At 40.8% G+C, this 18,797-nt stretch overlaps 1 protein-coding gene across 2 annotated transcripts in view; it reads left to right on the top strand.

Annotated features, from left to right (window-relative positions):
- The window catches only part of ENTPD7 (ectonucleoside triphosphate diphosphohydrolase 7), a 44,027-nt gene extending 26,938 nt beyond the window's left edge, over positions 1 to 17,089 (top strand). For both annotated transcript variants that reach the window (XM_025880504.2, XM_073904324.1), the window contains 5 exons: positions 394 to 560; positions 3,164 to 3,488; positions 6,063 to 6,148; positions 7,565 to 7,726; positions 9,129 to 17,089. In XM_025880504.2, the coding sequence (XP_025736289.1) occupies positions 394 to 560; positions 3,164 to 3,488; positions 6,063 to 6,148; positions 7,565 to 7,726; positions 9,129 to 9,360 (972 nt within the window). In that variant the 3' untranslated portion in view covers positions 9,361 to 17,089. The remainder of the gene's footprint in view (positions 1 to 393; positions 561 to 3,163; positions 3,489 to 6,062; positions 6,149 to 7,564; positions 7,727 to 9,128) is intronic.
- Positions 17,090 to 18,797: the final 1,708 nt, after the last annotated feature.

The raw sequence follows: 18,797 nt of genomic DNA, 5'->3' as shown, positions 1-18,797 counted from the left end.
GGTCTCATAATGATCTCCAAAATTCCTTAAATTTATTTTTATCAAAGGATTTTTTTTCCTGATGATAAAAATAGTACATTCTCATTTTGGAGGATTGGAAAATCAGAAGAATACGTGCAAGAAAATCACATCATCTGTAATAATGATTCTACCTTCTGTAGAACTACAGCTAGTGTTGTAGTCTCTAATTTGGCATTTAGTCTCTGTACTGTTTTATGTAGGCTTGTCACTTCGTGTCTTTGTTGAAAATAATGCTATAAGAATGAGAGAATGCTATAAGATATCTTAAAGAGTAGTTATAGCACATGAAGACTGGTGTATTAGTGATGTCATAGCTTTCTGTCAGTCAGCCAAAACTAAGATTCCCTTTTTTCGCTTTACATTGTATTATAGGAAGAAGCAGCAAAGATCCTGTTGGCTGAATTCAACCTGGGCTGTGATGTGCAACATACTGAACACGTGTATAGGGTTTATGTCACGACCTTTCTGGGTTTTGGGGGCAACTTTGCCCGGCAGCGCTATGAAGACCTTGTGCTGAATGAAACCCTTACCAAAAATAGGTATGTCGACGTGGGGATCTGTGCCTCTGAAATAGAATGTCATCAGGGTGCAGATACTAGGAAGAAATACTCCTATCCTACTACGATAGATATGTCCTTGCTTCCTCCTTCTTCCTGACCACTCCTGCCAATGGGGTAGTATTGCTTAGAGACCCTGTATTAGTAGTCCCACTCAATCTAGGTGAAGGTGCATTCTGGTCAGACCCAAAAAAGTCTAGCAGCTTATTGGGACCTCTTGCAGTGTCCTGTTTCAGAAATGGTATCATAGGATAAATGAAATTAAGTTCCTTTTTTTTTTTAAGAATTTTTTAAAAACTTTAGAGAGAGAGAGAGAGAGAGCAAGCACAAGCAGGGGGAGCAGCAGGCAGAGAGAGAGGGAGAAGCAGGCTCCCTGCTGAGCAGGGAGCCCGATGCAAGGCTCGATCCCAGGATCCTGGGATCATTAACTGAGCTGAAGGCAGACACTTAACTGACTGAGCCACCCATGCGTCCCAGTGAGATTAAGTTCTTAATTTATAATGTGCAATGTAGTGTAGCTCTTAGCAGTTCCCTCTACATGGAAGATGTATTTGATGAATTACAGTGGAGTTGCATCTTATGTGGGAGTGAGGTCCATAGTGTGCATAAAAGAATAAAAAGCATGTGAAGTCAGAATTAACCTTTACATTGCTCTCTCATTAAGTCCAGAACAGCCAGTTTGCTTTGCAGCATGGACAGATCACAGACTCTTCATTTGAGTACCCCGTGAAGTATTTAGGCCATAATGTACAAATAGTTGTGAGATTTTCTTTATTTAAAATTATTGTATCATTACGTGCATTGAAGGAAGCATAATAGACAGCAGAGTTTTTTTCACCATAAAATTACTCACCCCCATTTGTTTTGCTAGAAACACTAGTTTGAAGAAGTACCAGTATAGCCTATTTATAATAACTTTTCCACAGCAGTTGTCTTATATTGGGACCATATTAAAGAAAATACTGTCTCATAATTCTTTTTTGTTTTTGTGAGTCTCAACTACCAGGAGTTTACAGTATTTTGGGAGAATCCTGTTACCGCAGATGATTGATGAATGCATTAAAATCCGTCAGTGTGTTTGCATTCTGAAAATACTCTCACATCTGTACTCCTGTTTCTTGGGCTGCCGGCACCACGGCATCTGGAGAACAGTTATGAGAGTTTCACACCAATTTTGTTGTGGTCCTTCTTTGTTAGCTGCTGTGCTTCCTTTTCCATTTCCTTCCTTTGTTGTTCTGCTGCCCTTTTCTCTTTGCTGTTTTCTGCTCAGAACTTGCCAGGCTGCATCATCATCCTCCCATGCACTGGTATTTTCTTGCCATGTTTCTAAGTTCCTAATTCAGAAGATTTATTCTTCATCTCGTGTAGCTTCTAATCTACTAGAGAAACCTGTGCTTCCTGGGATGTCAGAACATAATAGTTCCTTCCTCTTCTTCTTCTTCTTTTTTTTTTTTTTTAAGAGAGAGTGAGAGAGCAAACAGGGGTGGAGGTAGGGGGAGAGGGAGAGAGAGAATCTCAAGCAGGCCCCATGCCCAGTGCAGAGCCTGATGGGGGGTTTGATCTCATGACCCTGAGATCATGACCTGAGCCAAATCAAGAGTCGGAGGCTCAACTGACTGAGCCACCCAGGCGCCCCTGGTTCTTTCTTCTTAATATGATTTTCTGATGTTGTTTTGTTTTGTTTTGTTTTTTCTATGGTTGGTGTCACATCCTTAAAATAAGTTCCAGTCGTTCCAAAGCATTTTGTGGTGTTGCCACATTCCCACTCCCTCCTTTAGTCTTTACCCTTGTGGGGGCATCTTCATCCCAGGAAGTCCACTCTTCAACATGTGTCTCTTCAGGAACTGGTGAATAATTAACCATGGTTGGCAACATTATTTGGTCTTCACTTAATTTCTGTTCTCGGCCAGATCTGTATTTCATCCCCTTAGGAATGGGAATTTTGTTGCTGGGCAAAGTACTGACTTGAAACAGCCAGAACTGTGCGACGGCTATGGTGGGGATGAGAACCTGCCCCTCCCCCCGTCCCTGCGAGGGGCCAGGCATGTCCTTCCTATTGCCGGCAGTTATTACTGCACCACCGACAAGGTCCCCTCCTCAGGAGCCTCTCCCGGGCCTGCCTTCTTCACCTCCTCCCAGGGTTTTGTTGAACGTTAGAACTGCACTCGGTGTGGTGAGATCTTGACACTTTTAAGAGACCAGTGGGAATGAAGACTAGATTGAGACCCGCAGATTAACATTTCCAGTTTCACTCTGCACTGGGAGATGTACACGAGGACTGAACGGTTGGACAAAATTTGATCACTGCCATAATTCTCTCCTTTCTTTCCTTCCTTCCTTCCTTCCTGCCTTCCTTCCTTCCTTCCTTCCTTCCTTCCTTCTTTCCACTAAATTGAATTTGCTTAAGGTAAATTTTGATGTGTTAAAACTGATGCTAAAACTCCATTCTTGTTTCTAGGGATGCTATGTAAAACAACAAGATAATCTGTGAAGCACATTCTTAGACCAAGTTTCTTAAACTAGGTGTTTCCTAGAAGAGGGTGAGTACATTAGTGATGTGTTTTGTGTTTTTGTCATTGTGACAGGTTGCTGGGCCAGAAGACTGGTCTGAGTCCAGACAATCCATTTCTGGATCCCTGCCTGCCTGTGGGCCTCACAGATGTGGTGGAGAGGAACAGCCAGGTGCTGCACATCCGAGGAAGAGGAGACTGGGCCTCTTGTGGGGCGATGCTGAGCCCCCTGCTGGCTCGCTCCAACACCAGCCAGGCCTCGCTGAATGGCATCTACCAGTCGCCAATTGACTTCAACAACAGCGAGTTCTATGGTTTCTCTGAGTTTTTTTACTGTACAGAGGATGTGTTACGCATTGGTGGCCACTATCACGGGCCAACGTTTGCCAAGGCTGCCCAGGTAAATTATTTATAATAAAGATGACTCACGCCAGCTGCAGCCATTTATTGGATGCCTAACTTTGTATCAGATGCTGTTCAAAGAGCTTTGCATGCCTGATCTCACTGGATTTTTCGCAGGGGCCCTCTGAGCCCTCGTTTTATAGATGAGAAAGTGGACTCAAAAGTTAAGGAACCCGCTGTGCCGGACTGTCTTCTAGTTCATTAAGCTTAGGTTTCCATGCATGTTGTGATCACCCAGATTATCACCCAAGTCCATAATTGTGGTGGCTAATGGTTGTTCCTCTAGTTTTCCAATAATCTTGTTTAATGTTTGTGGACAAAAGTATCATCCCCAAAGATAAAGTAAGGGGAAGACCTTACTGGGTGTTCTCAGTTGTAATATGCTTTTGGAGATGATGTCACACAGGTGGGCAAGTGCACTTTCATTTTTTTGGTTTGAGTCATTAGGAGGCCAGAATGGTATATAGGGTCACTTGGAATATTAGAAAGATGTTGGGAAAAGCAATGTCGGTGTAAGTATTATTTAAAACTAAAATGCAGAAGAAATAAAAATTCATTTAGAGCATATCTAGGATGTTAGCAGTTTATAAGCTTAAATCATTAGTTACCTGAACAGGTAAAAGTTTAGCTAGCTTTCTATAGCTCCTTTTTTTAAAAAAGATTTATTTATTTTAGAGTGAGCAGGTAAGCGGGGGGAGGGGCAGAGGGAGAGTATAGCTCCTTTAATTTTTTTTTAAGATTTTGTTTATTTGAGAGAGAGAGAGCGTGTGTGCATGCACAGTTGGGGGAGGGGCAGTGGGGGAGGAAGAGGGAGAGAATCTCAAGCAGACTCCACACTGAGCACAGAGCCCAGTGTGGGGCTCGATCCCACGACCCCGAAATCACGACCTGAGCCGAAACCAAGAGTGTGATATTCAACAGCTGAGCCACCCAGGCGCCCAATCTCCTTCTTTAATTTAGATTCATTTCTGAAGTTTTGCCTATCTTTCTGATCTCTCTTTTAGCGCAGAAACTTATGGGAAGAATCTGTCCTTATATTTTTTATTCTTTCCTTTCTGCTTTGTTACAGTTCTCTAGGGTTCTCTGGATAGAAGACTTGCAATTTAATAATATCTGTGGGATGCCTGGGTGGCAGTCAGTTAAGCATCTGACTCTTAGTTTCAGCTCAGGTCCTGATCTCAGGGTCATGAGATCAAGCCCCGAGTCAAGCTCTGTGCCCCGCACTGAGTCATGAGATTCTCTCTCCCTCTCCTTCTGCCCCTCCCACTCTCTCTCGAAATAAATAAATAAATCTTAAAAATATATATATATATATTTGTAGTATGTGTAATATTCTGTTCCCTAAAGGCAGTCCCTAAGAAATATTGAGGGGGCACCTGAGTAGCTCAGTTGGTTAAGCATCTGGCTTCAGCTCAGGTCATGATCCCGGGGTCCTGGGATCAAGCCCCATGTTGGACTCCCTGCTCAGTAGGGAGTCTGCTTGTCTCTCTCCTTCTGCCCCCCCCAAATGTACTCTCTGTCTCTCAAATAAATAAATAAAATCTTTAAAAAAGAGAGAGAGAAATACTGAGGAAAACCTGGTTTGTATTTGTTCTTCTCCAGCCTCCAGGAATACACTCATACTCCTTTTCCTTTCCAGCATCCAGGGCTCTCTAAATGTCCATGGCCCACATCTTTCTCTCACTTTAAAACTTCTTCAGATTCTATTCCCTTGAACACCAAAGGGCTCAAGTTATTGCTTGCCCAAGTTGCTAGTGGCTTAATATGTTCTCTTTCCCAGGTAAAAGAGATAATTTTGTTCTTTTTTTTACTTTGACTCAACTGTTACTTTCCCAGTTATACCTTCCCTAGCAACCATATCCATAACTGCAGCCCTTCCCAATATTACCTGTTTCCCTTTCCTGTGAGCATTTATGTCATCTAACACACTCTGTACGTATGTGTATATGTATATAGGTATGTGCGTGTTGTATGTATGCATGCATATATATGTATTTGGTTACTGTCTGTCTCTTACTACTAGAATGTGAGCTTCATGTTTTGTCTGTTTTGCTCACTGCTAAATCTCCCTGGCACCTAGAATAGCACCTGGCACAAAGTAGACATTCAAGAAATACAAGTTAACTGATCAAACCAGAAGGAATGATTCCTTTGGGGAGAACTACAACATAGAGACAGGCCAGTGGTATAATTTTGACCATTCTGTACCATCTACTTTACCTGCTCGTGTTAGTCTGACATAGAGCAGAGTGAGGCTCCCTTTGGCTTTGATGTTGCTCTTCCTGGTCCTAACCTTATCCCTGTCTGAAGCTGAAGAGGCTCAGGAGCCATGTTGGGCTAGCTTTGTATTGGACTTGAGGTGATGGGAATAAAAAGGAGACCCGCAGCAGCCTGCATCTGCATTTTAGTACTTGTGTTGCACGGTGTCCAGTGAATGAAGATGGCGTTTCTATTTTCCTTTGTCAACTAGTAGCCCATGAGTAACTTTAGACATGGAGCAGCTGTGACTGTAGGGAGGTTACAGGGTTTGGCTTTAATTTCACGTTGCAACATTTCTGTGCACTTGTTCCAGGATTACTGTGGCATGGCCTGGTCAGTACTAACTCAGAGATTCAAGAATGGCCTCTTTTCATCACATGCAGATGAGCATCGACTCAAGTAAGTAGCTTCCTTTTCTCCCTTATATTTGGCCTGAAAATGTAGATGGCATATTATAATGAGGGAGAGAGAGCAAGTAAGAGCACAGATGTGATTTTATGCTGAAGGAGAATTTGATTATTTTTGATTTTGGTTTTCTGAGCAATAGGGGCTAAAATAGCCTAGTTTAGCGAAGTCAATGAAAACCAGGGTCACCGCAAGGTTTTCTCTGAGTGGCTTGAAATCAAAAGTGGTGGGGGGCGCCTGGGTGGCTCAGTTGGTTAAGCAACTGCCTTCGGCTCAGGTCATGATCCTGGAGTCCCAGGATCGAGTCCCACATCGGGCTCCCTGCTCGGCAGGGAGTCTGCTTCTCCCTCTGACCCTCTTCCCTCTCGTGCTCTCTATCTCTCATTCTCTCTCTCAAATAAATAAATAAAATCTTAAAAAAAAATCAAAAGTGGGTTTTTTAAATTAAAATATGGAACATGCAGAAGGGTAGAAAGAAAAGTAACATAAACCTCACCCAGCTTCAACAAGTGCCAATATTTTGCCAGTTTGGTTTGTCGGTCCTCCCATTTTTGTAAATATTTGTAAAATATCTTAAACATAAACAAAAATAGAAGAGTATGATAAACTCCCGTATGCCTGTCACCCTGTTTCTCTACCAGTGGTTATCAGCTTCTGCCCAATCTTGTTGCATCTATTTTCCCACCCTTCTGCCCTCTTACCGCAGCTGGGTTATTTTGAAGCAAATCCCAGACATCGTGTAAGTAGACTTGTAGATACTTCAGCAGGCTCCTTGAAGATAAGGACTCATAAAAAGAAAAAGGGGGCACCTGAGTGGCTCAGTTGGTTAAGCGTCCGACTCTTGATCTTGGCTCAGGTCGTGATTTTAGGGTTGTGAGATTGAGCCCCATATCGGGCTCCGCGCTGGGCATAGAACCTGCTTGGGATTCTCTCTCTTCTTCTCCATCTGCCTCTCCTCTGCCCTCTTTCACTCTAAAAAAAAAAGAAAGAAAAAGAAAACAGTCACAATATCACTACTGCGAAAAGGCAGTCCTCACTTTTGCGTTAAGATAAAGTGGGCGCCTGGGTGGCTCGGTTGGTTGGGCGACTGCCTTCGGCTCAGGTCATGATCCTGGAGTCCCGGGATCGAGTCCCGCATCGGGCTCCCTGCTCCAGGGGAGTCTGCTTCTCCCTCTGACCCTCTTCCCTCTCGTGCTCTCTATCTCTCATTCTCTCTCTCAAATAAATAAATAAAATCTTTAAAAAAAAAAAAAAAAAAACAAGATAAAGTAGGCGCAGGTTTGGCTCCACCTAGAGGCGAGGAAGGTGAAGTAGAGAGAGACCGGTCTTTTTTTTGACATCCAGGGGGAGTACATAGAAAACATTAGAATTCTCTTTTCTTCTTTAAAAAAATATTATTTTGTCACACAGATATCAGTGTTTTAAATCGGCTTGGATGTACCAAGTCCTTCATGAAGGATTCCACTTTCCCTATGACTACCCGCACCTGCAGACAGCCCAGCTGGTATATGACCGAGAGGTTCAGTGGACACTGGGAGCCATTCTGTATAAAACACGATTCTTACCACTCAGGTAAACTGGACTGAACTGGCATCTTGAGATCAGAGGATGTTGGTTGGTGTCTCAGAATAGGTTTTGTAAGTGACCTTTCTCCCTCAAAAAAGCATCCGAACTAACTCCCTTTATTACTACCCCATGAACTATTATTACTACCCAAGCATGTTGAAACAGAAAGAAGGTTGAGAATTTAATCCGGTGTCTGTTCTTTAGCTTTGCATTCAGGAATTCAGTTTTATTTATCCATAATAAATCAGTCTTTAGGATTGAGCTGTTACTTAACTAGTTCTAAGATACTGAGTGGTAAACTAAAATAAAACTAAAATGCCATTCTTCGGTTACTGTAGAAAACATCAGACTAGAGAACTGGGGTAGGCTGTGTGTATAGAGCAGTCTTCCCTAATGGGAGAGTCACTCTAGAGATCATGTCATTGATTTAGAAGGCTTTTTGGTGGGCCAGAATTAGAACACAGCACATGAGATGCCCTTAGGGGGGGTATTGTCATCAAGCTGTGATAAGCCTGACATCTTGTTCTATGTACCATAAGATATTTGGGAGAAGTTTTAGGTTATCTCTCCCCTGGATTGTTTCAGATACACTAAAATGAGTTTTTAATCTTTGCTGCCTGTTTGTCTAACCTCAGAAGAGAGAGGTGAGAGAAGTGGGGAGCTAGAGAGTATGCACTCCGGATGGAGGGCTGAGGACTGCCGTGCAGAAATGCTGTACCAGCATTTGCCAGGACAAGCCGGAAGTCCATATGTCATAGGCAGGCTTTCAGTTTGGAGATTCACATTTTAAGAAAACACTGCAGGTCAAACAAAACAAAAATGGATCTGGTGTCTGGACCAAAGAGCGGCTTCATTCTATGCATGCAGGCTGCTGCACTTTGGCTTACAGGTCTCCTTACTTTTTTCCAGACTACAGTACTACTGACCAGGTGACAGATTTCTCTAGATATAGCCTAAATCCTCAGGAAGCACAGGTCAATTTTTTTTTCAAAGATTTAGATACACTCTGATGTCTTGATTGGATTTAGGGGCCACCCTATTCTTGTTAGTACCGTATTTACAGACTGGATGTATGTATTTACAGAATGGTATGGGGTCAATGTTAAGACTAAGGTTATAGATGATCAGTTTTACTGTTCATTTTTTTGCCTTCTAATTCTGTCCCCAGATCCTGGAGGATGTAGGCCTGTGAGGCTTCCTCTGTAGGCCCTGGCAGAGAAGGTACAGGAGGAATCACATAGCGGCCCTCGGGCTGGAGACATTCTTTAGCTTTGCTTGCCCTGTGGAGCTGGTATCCTAGCATATTTGCATGAATAGAATAAATGAGATAACACTGCTGGCCTTTTAAATCAACATAACTGTTTCTCTTTGAAATTAACATGACTTTCCACCTTCCAACTCTTCCTAGGGATCTGCGGCAAGAAGGTGTTCGGCAGGCCCATGGCGGCTGGTTCCGCCTCTCCTTTGTCTACAACCACTATCTCTTCTTCGCCTGTATCCTGGTGGTGCTACTGGCCATCATCCTGTACCTTCTGCGGCTACGCCGAATTCACCACCGACAAACTCGAACCTCGGCTCCACTGGACTTGCTGTGGATTGAGGAGGTGGTGCCCATGATTGGGGTACAGGTAGGGCCGTGAGGCCGGACAAGGACTTGGGGAGCTTGAATACCCCAGAGTTGCTGCCCATTGAATTCCACCACTTTCTTGTACTGGCCTCAGATGCTGCTCTGCCTGACCTTGGGATATTTGGCCTTGGAATTTCTACCTTAATATCTACTTTAATTCCTTTTCAATATCTAGGTCCTCTTCTCTGGGAGAAGCTGTAATTTAGTCTGTGAAGAACTAAATAATGAGAGTTTGGTGCTAACAAAGAGGACCAACCTTAATCCAGTTGAAGCATGCTCCTACCCCTTTATCCAAAAGGTCTGGTGTGGTCCTGGCATCTAGATTTTTCTCCCCTTGCTAAAGCATGAAGTTTGGCATTGGGCAAACTGGAAGCCTGGTTATAACCAAACTGGAGCATCTGATAACAAAGCCGAAGACATTCCAGCAAGTGCAGCAGCCACTTCTTTCTCTGTAACAGAGATATCATTTATGTGGACATCCACACCCTTTAGTAGGGATCCAAGATATTTGCATTTCAGTGGAACAGACATGAACTTCCAGGCAAACAAAACATAGTTTCTTTGCTTACTTGACAAAGAAGTCATTATGAGTGTGGTCCAATATCCCTGACATAATGTTGCTGATGTTAATTAATTAGCATGTGATTTTAAAAGGTTAGAATCCCTTCTAAGTGAATGATCAAAGACTTTGACAGTATCTTATGTAATACCTGGTGTGACCAGGATAGAAAATGTTTCTGTGTCTATGTGCTTCACTGGCTGTTTGGGCATTAATTTTTCTTTTTGAGCCTTAAGTGTGTTTGTAGGATGGAGAAACTGATGGGATTGGAGATCTGGATTTGTCTGGTTTTAAGTCACTGTCTCTAGGCCTATTTTTATGAGCCCCTTTACAAGAAAATATAAAAAGAGTTCCTTTATTTCACTAAGATCAATACATAGTTTAATACATAGTTTGGGAAGGCATATATTTGGGTTGTTTTTAAAGAAGGAAAGAACAGTATCAGGAGAGTGGGCAAAGGCAATAAAACCCAGGCTCTTATTTATTAATGTTTTCCTGAGAAATAGAAATTTTCTTAATATGACTCTTGGAATGTCTGAAAAGAAGCAAATTCTAAACTTAGGAATACATAGGTAAATCTGTTAATAAGCCACCTGGCAACTTTCAGAACCTTTGTTAAGAGATTGCTCAGTCGTAGAGTGCATTTCCATTAATGAGGAGAGAGAAAAGCCCTATGATTACATTTCATCCATTGCCCTTCAGGAGCCCCGTTCCTCTCCTACATGTAGCCTTTAACCTGCACCTTCCCCAGTGGGATCGTCCTCATGCTTTATCCTTTGCTACATGTAGCCTTGAATGTCCCTCCCAAGAATATGCTCCCAGACTTGCAGTAGCTTTGTTTTCCTTTTTGTCACTTTATTTTTAGGGCTGACTTTAATGGGGAAAAAAGCAGAATTATTAAAACATAAATTCCATAGTGGGATCAGAAAGGAATTAAATGCTTCATAAAACAGAGAAAAATCAAGATCCTCCTAGAAATAAACTGAGATGAAAATAAGTATACTCTTAGTTGGTAGGTGAAAAGATATGAGTCTTAAATTGTTTTCAAATTAGATAAAAATGGATCTAGCAAAGGGTCTTATAGCTCCCTCTGGAAATATTTTTACTTTTCATTAGGGCTTTATGTCACAGCAATTTCCTTTACTCTTTAAGACTTCTAAATTGCGTTGATTTTCTTTGACTTCTTACCTTTGTATCACTGTGAGTGAACCTTCGCCATATGAGTGCTGCTTATAAATAATGTCAGAATATGTTTTTTGCTAGCCAGTGCCTCCTCAGGTACTCTTTCTTTTTCCCTCATCTTGGTTTCCAAATACTATTTTTGGTTTTCTTGTGAGATCTGGTCAGTGATCTGGTCAAAAGCTACCTAATTGGCTATTAGTGATCACATTCGTGTGCTCGAAATGAAGCTGAAGCAAGGAGGAGGTGATGAATCCAGTTTGAAAGCTCTTATTAATGAAGTTATTCTTCTTCCTGGTTATAATAATGATAGCTGCCATTTGTTAAGCATTTACTGTGTACCACACACTCTTAAGAATTTTATGTATATTATTTAATCATTATGACAGCCTTTCAGATGGGTATTACTTTTTTGTGTTCTTTTTATAATTGAGAAACTCAGGATATCCTATGCTTATCATTTTTTCAGTGTAAATGTATTTCTTATTCTTAATTTATTTTAATTAGTTCTTGAGTTTTTGTTTAGTGTATTACATCCTGTTTATTATTTTAATATTATAGGATCTAGGCTTGTCTTTGTTACTGTATGACTTTTCAGAGTTCCATGGTATAAATATAAGAAGGACAAATTTTTATCATATTCCTCAGAAAAACTGAGTATTTCCTGTCGGTGTTGGTTTCTGTTCTTCTTTCATTGCTCCCAATTAACAGTTTTAAATGAAATCTCATTAGCTAGAGACAGAAGCCATTTATTCTTTGAAGGCCAATTACTTATATTGCTTTCTCATAATCGTCTTGCAAATGGAATCAATCTTGTCTTTAACCCTCTTTAAAGATTTTTTAAGATTTTTTTAAAGATCTGTGTTTGTATTTCTGCATTTTCAATGGTTTCCCTGTGAAGATACGATTTCATTTAAATTCACATCCCAGCAGTTCCTTTGAATCTTACCAACCAGTCTTCTTGATAACAGCAAAATGAATGCAAATGGTTGTAGTACTTTTATCATTAGTGAGACAGGCCACAAATGTCAAAATCAGAGTCAGTGGCTGATAGGATGTGATGCTTTATTAGTCTTACGATGATGGCACAACCCATCACTTTTCTCTGAATTCTTGTCACTAGGACATAATGAAAATATGTATCGTACCTACGTATATGGCATTACGTTGATTTAAGTTGCAGTTAACTCTAGGCAAAATTATACCATCTTTGTCTCTGTACATTAGCTCCTTGGATTGATTTTCCTTGGTGTAGGGAATTTAGTCACTTTCCAACAACCTTGTCTTAATCTTTCATGTTATCCAAAGCATTCTGCCTCCCCTTCCCTCAGCCTGACAGCTTTCTTTACCTTCAAAGGCCTTGGGCAGTGATTATTAAAATGTGGTTGATTGAGTCTGTCATGCACTTGCTAAGCTGATCTTTTCAGGTATTAACATTTAGTATCACATCTATATTTGTTGTTGTATAGCTGACACAAAACATTGTATTAGCTTCAGGTGTACAACACAATGACTTGATATTTGTATACACTACAAAATGATCACCACAATGAGTCTAGTTTCCTCCTGTCACCATATAAAGTTAACTAACATGCAACTTGGTGTTATTGATTCTAGTCACCATGCTGAACATTACATCCCATGATATGACTTGTTTATTTTATGACCCCCTTCTTCTGTCTTGCCCACCCTCCCTGCTCCCCCGCTCTGGCAACCACCAGTCTGTTCTCTGCATCTGTGAGTTTTGTTGTTTCTTCTTGCTTGTTTTAGAGTCTACATATAAGTGAAACCATATGGTATTTGTCTTTCTCTGACTTATTTCACTTAGCCATAGTACCCACAGGGTCCATCCATGTCACAAATGGCAAGATTTCATTCTTTTTTATGGCTGAGGTGGTATTCCTTTGTGTGTGTGTGGAGGGGGGTTGTGTGCATCTTCTTTACCCACTCATCTGTCAGCGGGCACTTGGGCTGTTTCCTTATCTTGGGTATTGTGAATGATGCTGCAGTGAACATATGGGTGCATGTACCTTTTCGAATTAGTGCTTTCATTTTCTTCAGATACCTGGAAGTAGACTTGCTGGATCACATGGCAGTTCCATTTTTAGTTTTTTGAGGAACCTTCATACTGTTTTCCCTTATGGCTGCACCAGTATACATTCCCACCGATAGTGCACAATAGTTCCCTTTTCTCTACATCCTCACCAACACTTGGTATTTCTTATCTTTTTGATAATCACCATCCTGACAGATGCAAGATGATATAGCTCATGGTTTTGAGTTGCATTTCTCTGGTAATTACTGATGCTGAGCATCTTTTAATGTGCCTGTTGGCCATCTGTATGTCTTTGGAAAAATGTCTGTTCAGGTCCTTTGCCCATTTTTTAAATCAGAATGTGTTTTGTTACTGAGTTATAGTTCTTTTTATAATTTGGGTATTAACCCCTTACCATATTTATGATTTGCAAATATCTTCTCCCATTCAGTAGGGTGCCTTTTTATTTTGTTGATGGTTTCCTTTGCTGTACAGAAGCTTTTTAGTTTGATATCGTTTCATTTGTTTATTTTGGTTTTTATTGCCATTGCTACTGGAGTCAGATCTAAGAAAATATAGCCAAGAGTGATGTCAAGAAACTTATTGCCTATGTTTTCTTCTAGGAGTTTTATGGCTTCTGGTCTTATATTTAAGTCTTTAATCCATTTTGAGTTCATTTTTTGTGTATGGCGTAAGATCGTGGTCCAGTTTCATTCTTTTCCATGTGGCTCTTCAGTTTTCCCAACACCATTTATTGAAGAGACTGTCCTTTCCCCACTGTGTATTCTTGCCTCCTTTGTTATAAATTAATTGATCATAAATGCAAGCGTTTATTTCTGGGCTCTTTATTCTGTTCCATTGATCTGTGTGTCTGTGTTTATGCCAGTACCATACTGTCTTGATGATGACAGCTTTGTAATATAGTTTGAAACAGGAGCATGATGCCTTCACATCCATATTTACATTTTTGACATAAAATAACTTCTACTTCTCACTGGTATTATCTAAATAGATGCTCTCCCCACCCCTATTCCCATGCTTTTGTTTTACTTTTTGTCAGGAGTGAAAGACAGGTAGGTGGTATGATTTAGGGGAAAGAACACTGGTGTCAGGAACAACTGACCTTGGATTCTTGTCCTGGCTTTGTCATTGACTAGCTCTGGTATTCCAGGCAAGTCACTTGCCCTCTCTGGTTCATTTCTCATCATAAAACTATAAATCTATAGACGAGATGCTCTGAGGCTAGTTCCAAAGGGACTAAGGGACTAACCATTGGCCTAAGGAACTAAAGGTGAGGGAGAACGGAGGAAAGTGGTAGAGTTTCAGGAAGTGGATTTTGGTCTTTGGTTTAAAAGGCCAGGTTGCCCAAGGGAGCCAGTGGTCATCTCCTACTTTATCCATTGTCCCTGATATTAAGGTTGATGGGAATGGAGTTTCCAACAGCAATCGTTCTATGTAAATTTCAGGAGATGAGATTTTTACAGGTGGGATTTTAGAGGTCTGGCTTCTGTTAACCCCCTTGGTTTTATGGATGATGAAATTGAGGCCGAGAGCTGTGGTAATATGTGCAAAGTCACAGTGGCCTCCTGGATTCAGTTTTCTCTGTTCTCTGTACTACAGATACATACCTTTGACAGCTGCAATGAAATTCTCATTGACAGAATCTTGCTGCAAGATGGTGTATTTCAACAGAATCTATTCTTTATAATAGAGCTGACTGCAAGTAACCATGCCCAATCTTTATAACTGCTTCTCATCTTCATTTGTGATCGCTTTGCTCACATTTAGGAATAATATATGAAAGAAATACTTTGTTAGAAATAGCACCAAGTTGTTACTACATCTATTCTACCTGCTATATTTAATACTTTTAAACTTTAGATGTTTCTTTTAAACAATTTGCTTAATTTTGTACAATTTTCTTAACCACAGCATCTAAGCAATTCATTTGATGGTTATAACTGAAATTATTTAAGGTGTAAATGCCTATTAGATCTACCTCATTCATGAACTTGGCTGTAATTCTTGGGCACTTCTCAAACTCCCTTACAGAAATAAAATGCTATTTCTTTTTGCTGTCTTTAAACTTCTTTTCATACTAATTCAGTATCTATTTTCCCTGTGTGCTGTGGTATGTGATGTCACTTCATTTGGGATCAAGAATTAAGGTAGAAGTAGCCACAGATACTTCAGATTCTCCCAAATTAGCCTCTTAGGTCAGTCATGCTTAGTTTCAGAGTCCGGCCACTAGGGCCACATGCTCTGTCAAACAAGGATTTGGTTGTTGTTAACAAAAAATACTTGTTAAAAAACAAGGACTCCTTTATTATATACTAATAGACTTTCCTTGTATTATTACATAAGTGTTTTCCTTTTACTCTAATTCATTATTTCCTGTTTGTCAGTGCCATTATTAGAGGGACAGAGAAGGTCAACATCTGTTGACCATTTTGTTTCTCTGGAAGTCTGAGCACTAAGAAAATCCTTTTATTTGTAAAATTGAGTCATTACTCATACTTTAAGGGCTTTTTACTTTTTTTTTAAAAATATTTTATTTATTTGACAGAGAAAGACACAGCGAGAGAGGGAACACATGCAGGGGGAGTGGGAGAGGGAGAAGCAGGCTTCTGCCGAGCAGGGAGCCCGATGCGGGGCTCGATCCCAGGACCCGGGGATCATGACCTGAACCGAAGGCAGACGCTTAACGACTGAGCCACCCAGGCGCCCCAAAGGCTTTTTACTTTTAAAGTATATTCAGTCAGGGCCTGCCATTTTTATAAAAACCAAAGTTGAAAAACCTTTCTGAGTCAAGGATGTTTATAGCCATGCAAGTATGGTTTCAGGCAAGCCTGAGGACACGTCTGCTCCTGAGCCTCTCCTTTTAAGTAGTGCTGCTCACAGCACCCCTGGTGGCCTACCACTCTGCTTCTCCAGTATTAAGGTAGCCCTGATGCTTTCCTGAGGAGCCCCTCCTGCAGAGGATGTGCCCGAGTTTGGCCTGTTAAAATTGCTAGTGGTGAACGCTCTGTACCTTATTAGCTTCACAATTCTTTCTCTGCACAAGGATCCTAGACAAATACTCTGATTTTTGGTATTGCTGTCATTATGTTGTGTTTGAAATTCTCATTCCACAATTCCTTTTGTGGGAGCCCTGAAGTGTATGCCTTGTCTCCTCCATTACTTCTGCCTTCAACAATGAACTCCACAGTGTTGAAAGGCACCTATTATGACCCACAGCCAGACACTCCCGTCTTGCTTTAAAAAACCAAAGGCTGCCTATATTGCATCACTTTGGGGGGTTGCTAAGACTATGTTTTTCTAATGCTTCACATTAAATAATTTTGCTCAACAGTTGTTAAAGTTCTGTTAAATACTGTTAAATCGGTGTTGAACAAAAGTGCAATGCATATTAGAGATGCACTGTCCCTTATGCAGGGACATGGTATATGTGTTACATAGGCTGATATATAACCCACCATTCATTCGAGAACTGGAAGGAATGCTACAGATCAACTGGTTATCCAAATGTCATGATCATCACTTTAGGCAGTCATCAATACCTCTTCTACAATGGACAACATTTGTCAGTGTAAGTCAAAGACAAAAAATTCTGCATTGATAAAAAAGCCAGGTGTTTTAATTTCCTTTGATGTTTTAAAAACAACTGACAGAATTATTGACAAGACTTTTAAAAATATTAAGGGAAATTCATTTAATCTTCTAGGGATATGATGACTTATTTTGAAGGAAGTGTCTGGAACCTCAATCTGTAACTGTCCATTTTCCATTCATTAATGCAATATTTAGTATATGTCTAAACTGGGAATAATGCAAACATAAAAATAATTCAGATAATCTCCTTTCACCAAGAGCTCAGAGGATAGGCACAATACACTTATATAGCTAAATGCAACCAGAATCTGTTTTTCCAAACGTACTCATCTGTAATAAAAGAAAAATGAAGTAAAACACCTGGAACTTGAACTTGTTCTTTGCCACTTTGTTGGAGGGAACTGTAGAATCACTAGCATATGGCTTTTGGGGTTGGGTCAGACTGCTCTCTGCTGACTCAATTATTAACTAAGGACAACCTCAGTTTGGGGATCATGAGATGATGGATAGGAACCTGCCCCAGTGACCAGTTTCCTTTCTTTAAAGAATTCTATCTAGAAGAGGTGATAACCCATGAGCACACTAATAGGATCAGATTAAATGAGATGGGGGTGGGTAGAAATTTGGAGGGGATGGCAATAAGCTGGTCAAAACTTTCTAAGGTGGCTAGGCTATAAAGGCCTAAGCCAGTGGTGCCCAATTGCCTGCACACTGAAATGACCTGGGGAACTTAAAATACGTCTATCACTGCTCCCAGACATCATGATTTAATTGGTCTTGGGTGAGGCTTGGGCTTTAAGATTTTCAAAAATTTTAATGTGAAAAAAGTTAGAAGCTACTTCTAACAATAGTATAAGCCCCGGGGTCTGGGATTTTTAAAAAAAATCAAAGACAAACTATTATTTCTGTTTTGCTAAGAACCACTTGAGCATAGTATCTGTAGGTCACAATGAAACTCACAGAATATTGGAGTTGAAAGGGAACTGAGATCATCTAATTGAGACTGTAAATAGGCAAACCTTAGGCCATTTATGGCTCTCAGATGTGTTCAGCCTGCATCATGTTCTAAAAAACCTGAAATCAGTTGCCAATCCTTGAGAGCTCTCACATAAAAATCTAGATGTTTTGTTTCTTTAAAAAATCAGATCTGACAACTCTGGATCTATACAGCTGCAACAGGCCAGAGTTCAGCAATGGTTTAACCCCTTAGCTGGGGCACCTGCTCTCTACTTTGCCGCTGTCTTCACCAGCCATAGCCTAATGGGTGTTTGTTTTGATCCAACTCTTGCCTTCTACAAAACGAAAAACGAGCTTTCTGCATTTCTTTTTAATTTTATTATGTTAGTCACCATACATCATTAGTTTTTGATGTGGTGATCCACACTTCATTGTTTTCGTATAACACCCAGTCTAAGTCAAGCAGAGAAAGTCAATTATTGTATGGTTTCACTTATTTGTGGCACATAAGGAATAGCAGGGAGAACATTAGGAGAAGGAAGGGAAAAATGAAGGGGGGGGAATCGGAGGGAGAGACGAACCATGAGAGACTATCAACTCTGAGAAACAAACAGGGTTTTAGAGGGGAAGGGGGTGGGGTGGATGGGTTCCTGCATTTCTTTTTACCCACCGCTCCCAGTTCTGCAGCATAAGGAAGCTCCTTCTGCGTGAGAGGGCTTCAACTTCTGGAGGGCAGGAATCTTGCTCTCTCCGAATGTTCCCCTCCAGGGAAATACCCCTAGTTCCTTCAAATATTCCCTGTGGGGTAGAGGGTTCTATACCTCACCATCCTGTCCCTTCCTCTGGATACATACTTAGTGGTCAATGTCCTTCTTACATGTGGTACCGATGATGAAACACAGCACTTGCACTGAGGTATTCTGAGTGTGGCTGTGATACTTCCATTGATGAAATCTGAAACACCACTAATTTTTTTTTTATCAGTGTTATCACATTGGTGCATGTTGAGCCTGTGGTCAACTGAAATCCCTGTCTTTTTTATATAAAATGATATGATGCCAGGTTTCTCCACCTCAAACTTATACAACCTACTTAATTAAAATGAAGA

The sequence above is a fragment of the Callorhinus ursinus genome, unplaced genomic scaffold, assembly GCF_003265705.2.
Source record: "Callorhinus ursinus isolate GAN/ISIS: 27379988/994484 unplaced genomic scaffold, GSC_fseal_2.0 scaffold20, whole genome shotgun sequence".
Taxonomy (NCBI): domain Eukaryota; kingdom Metazoa; phylum Chordata; class Mammalia; order Carnivora; family Otariidae; genus Callorhinus; species Callorhinus ursinus.
This window is presented reverse-complemented; position numbering and strand designations above follow the sequence as displayed.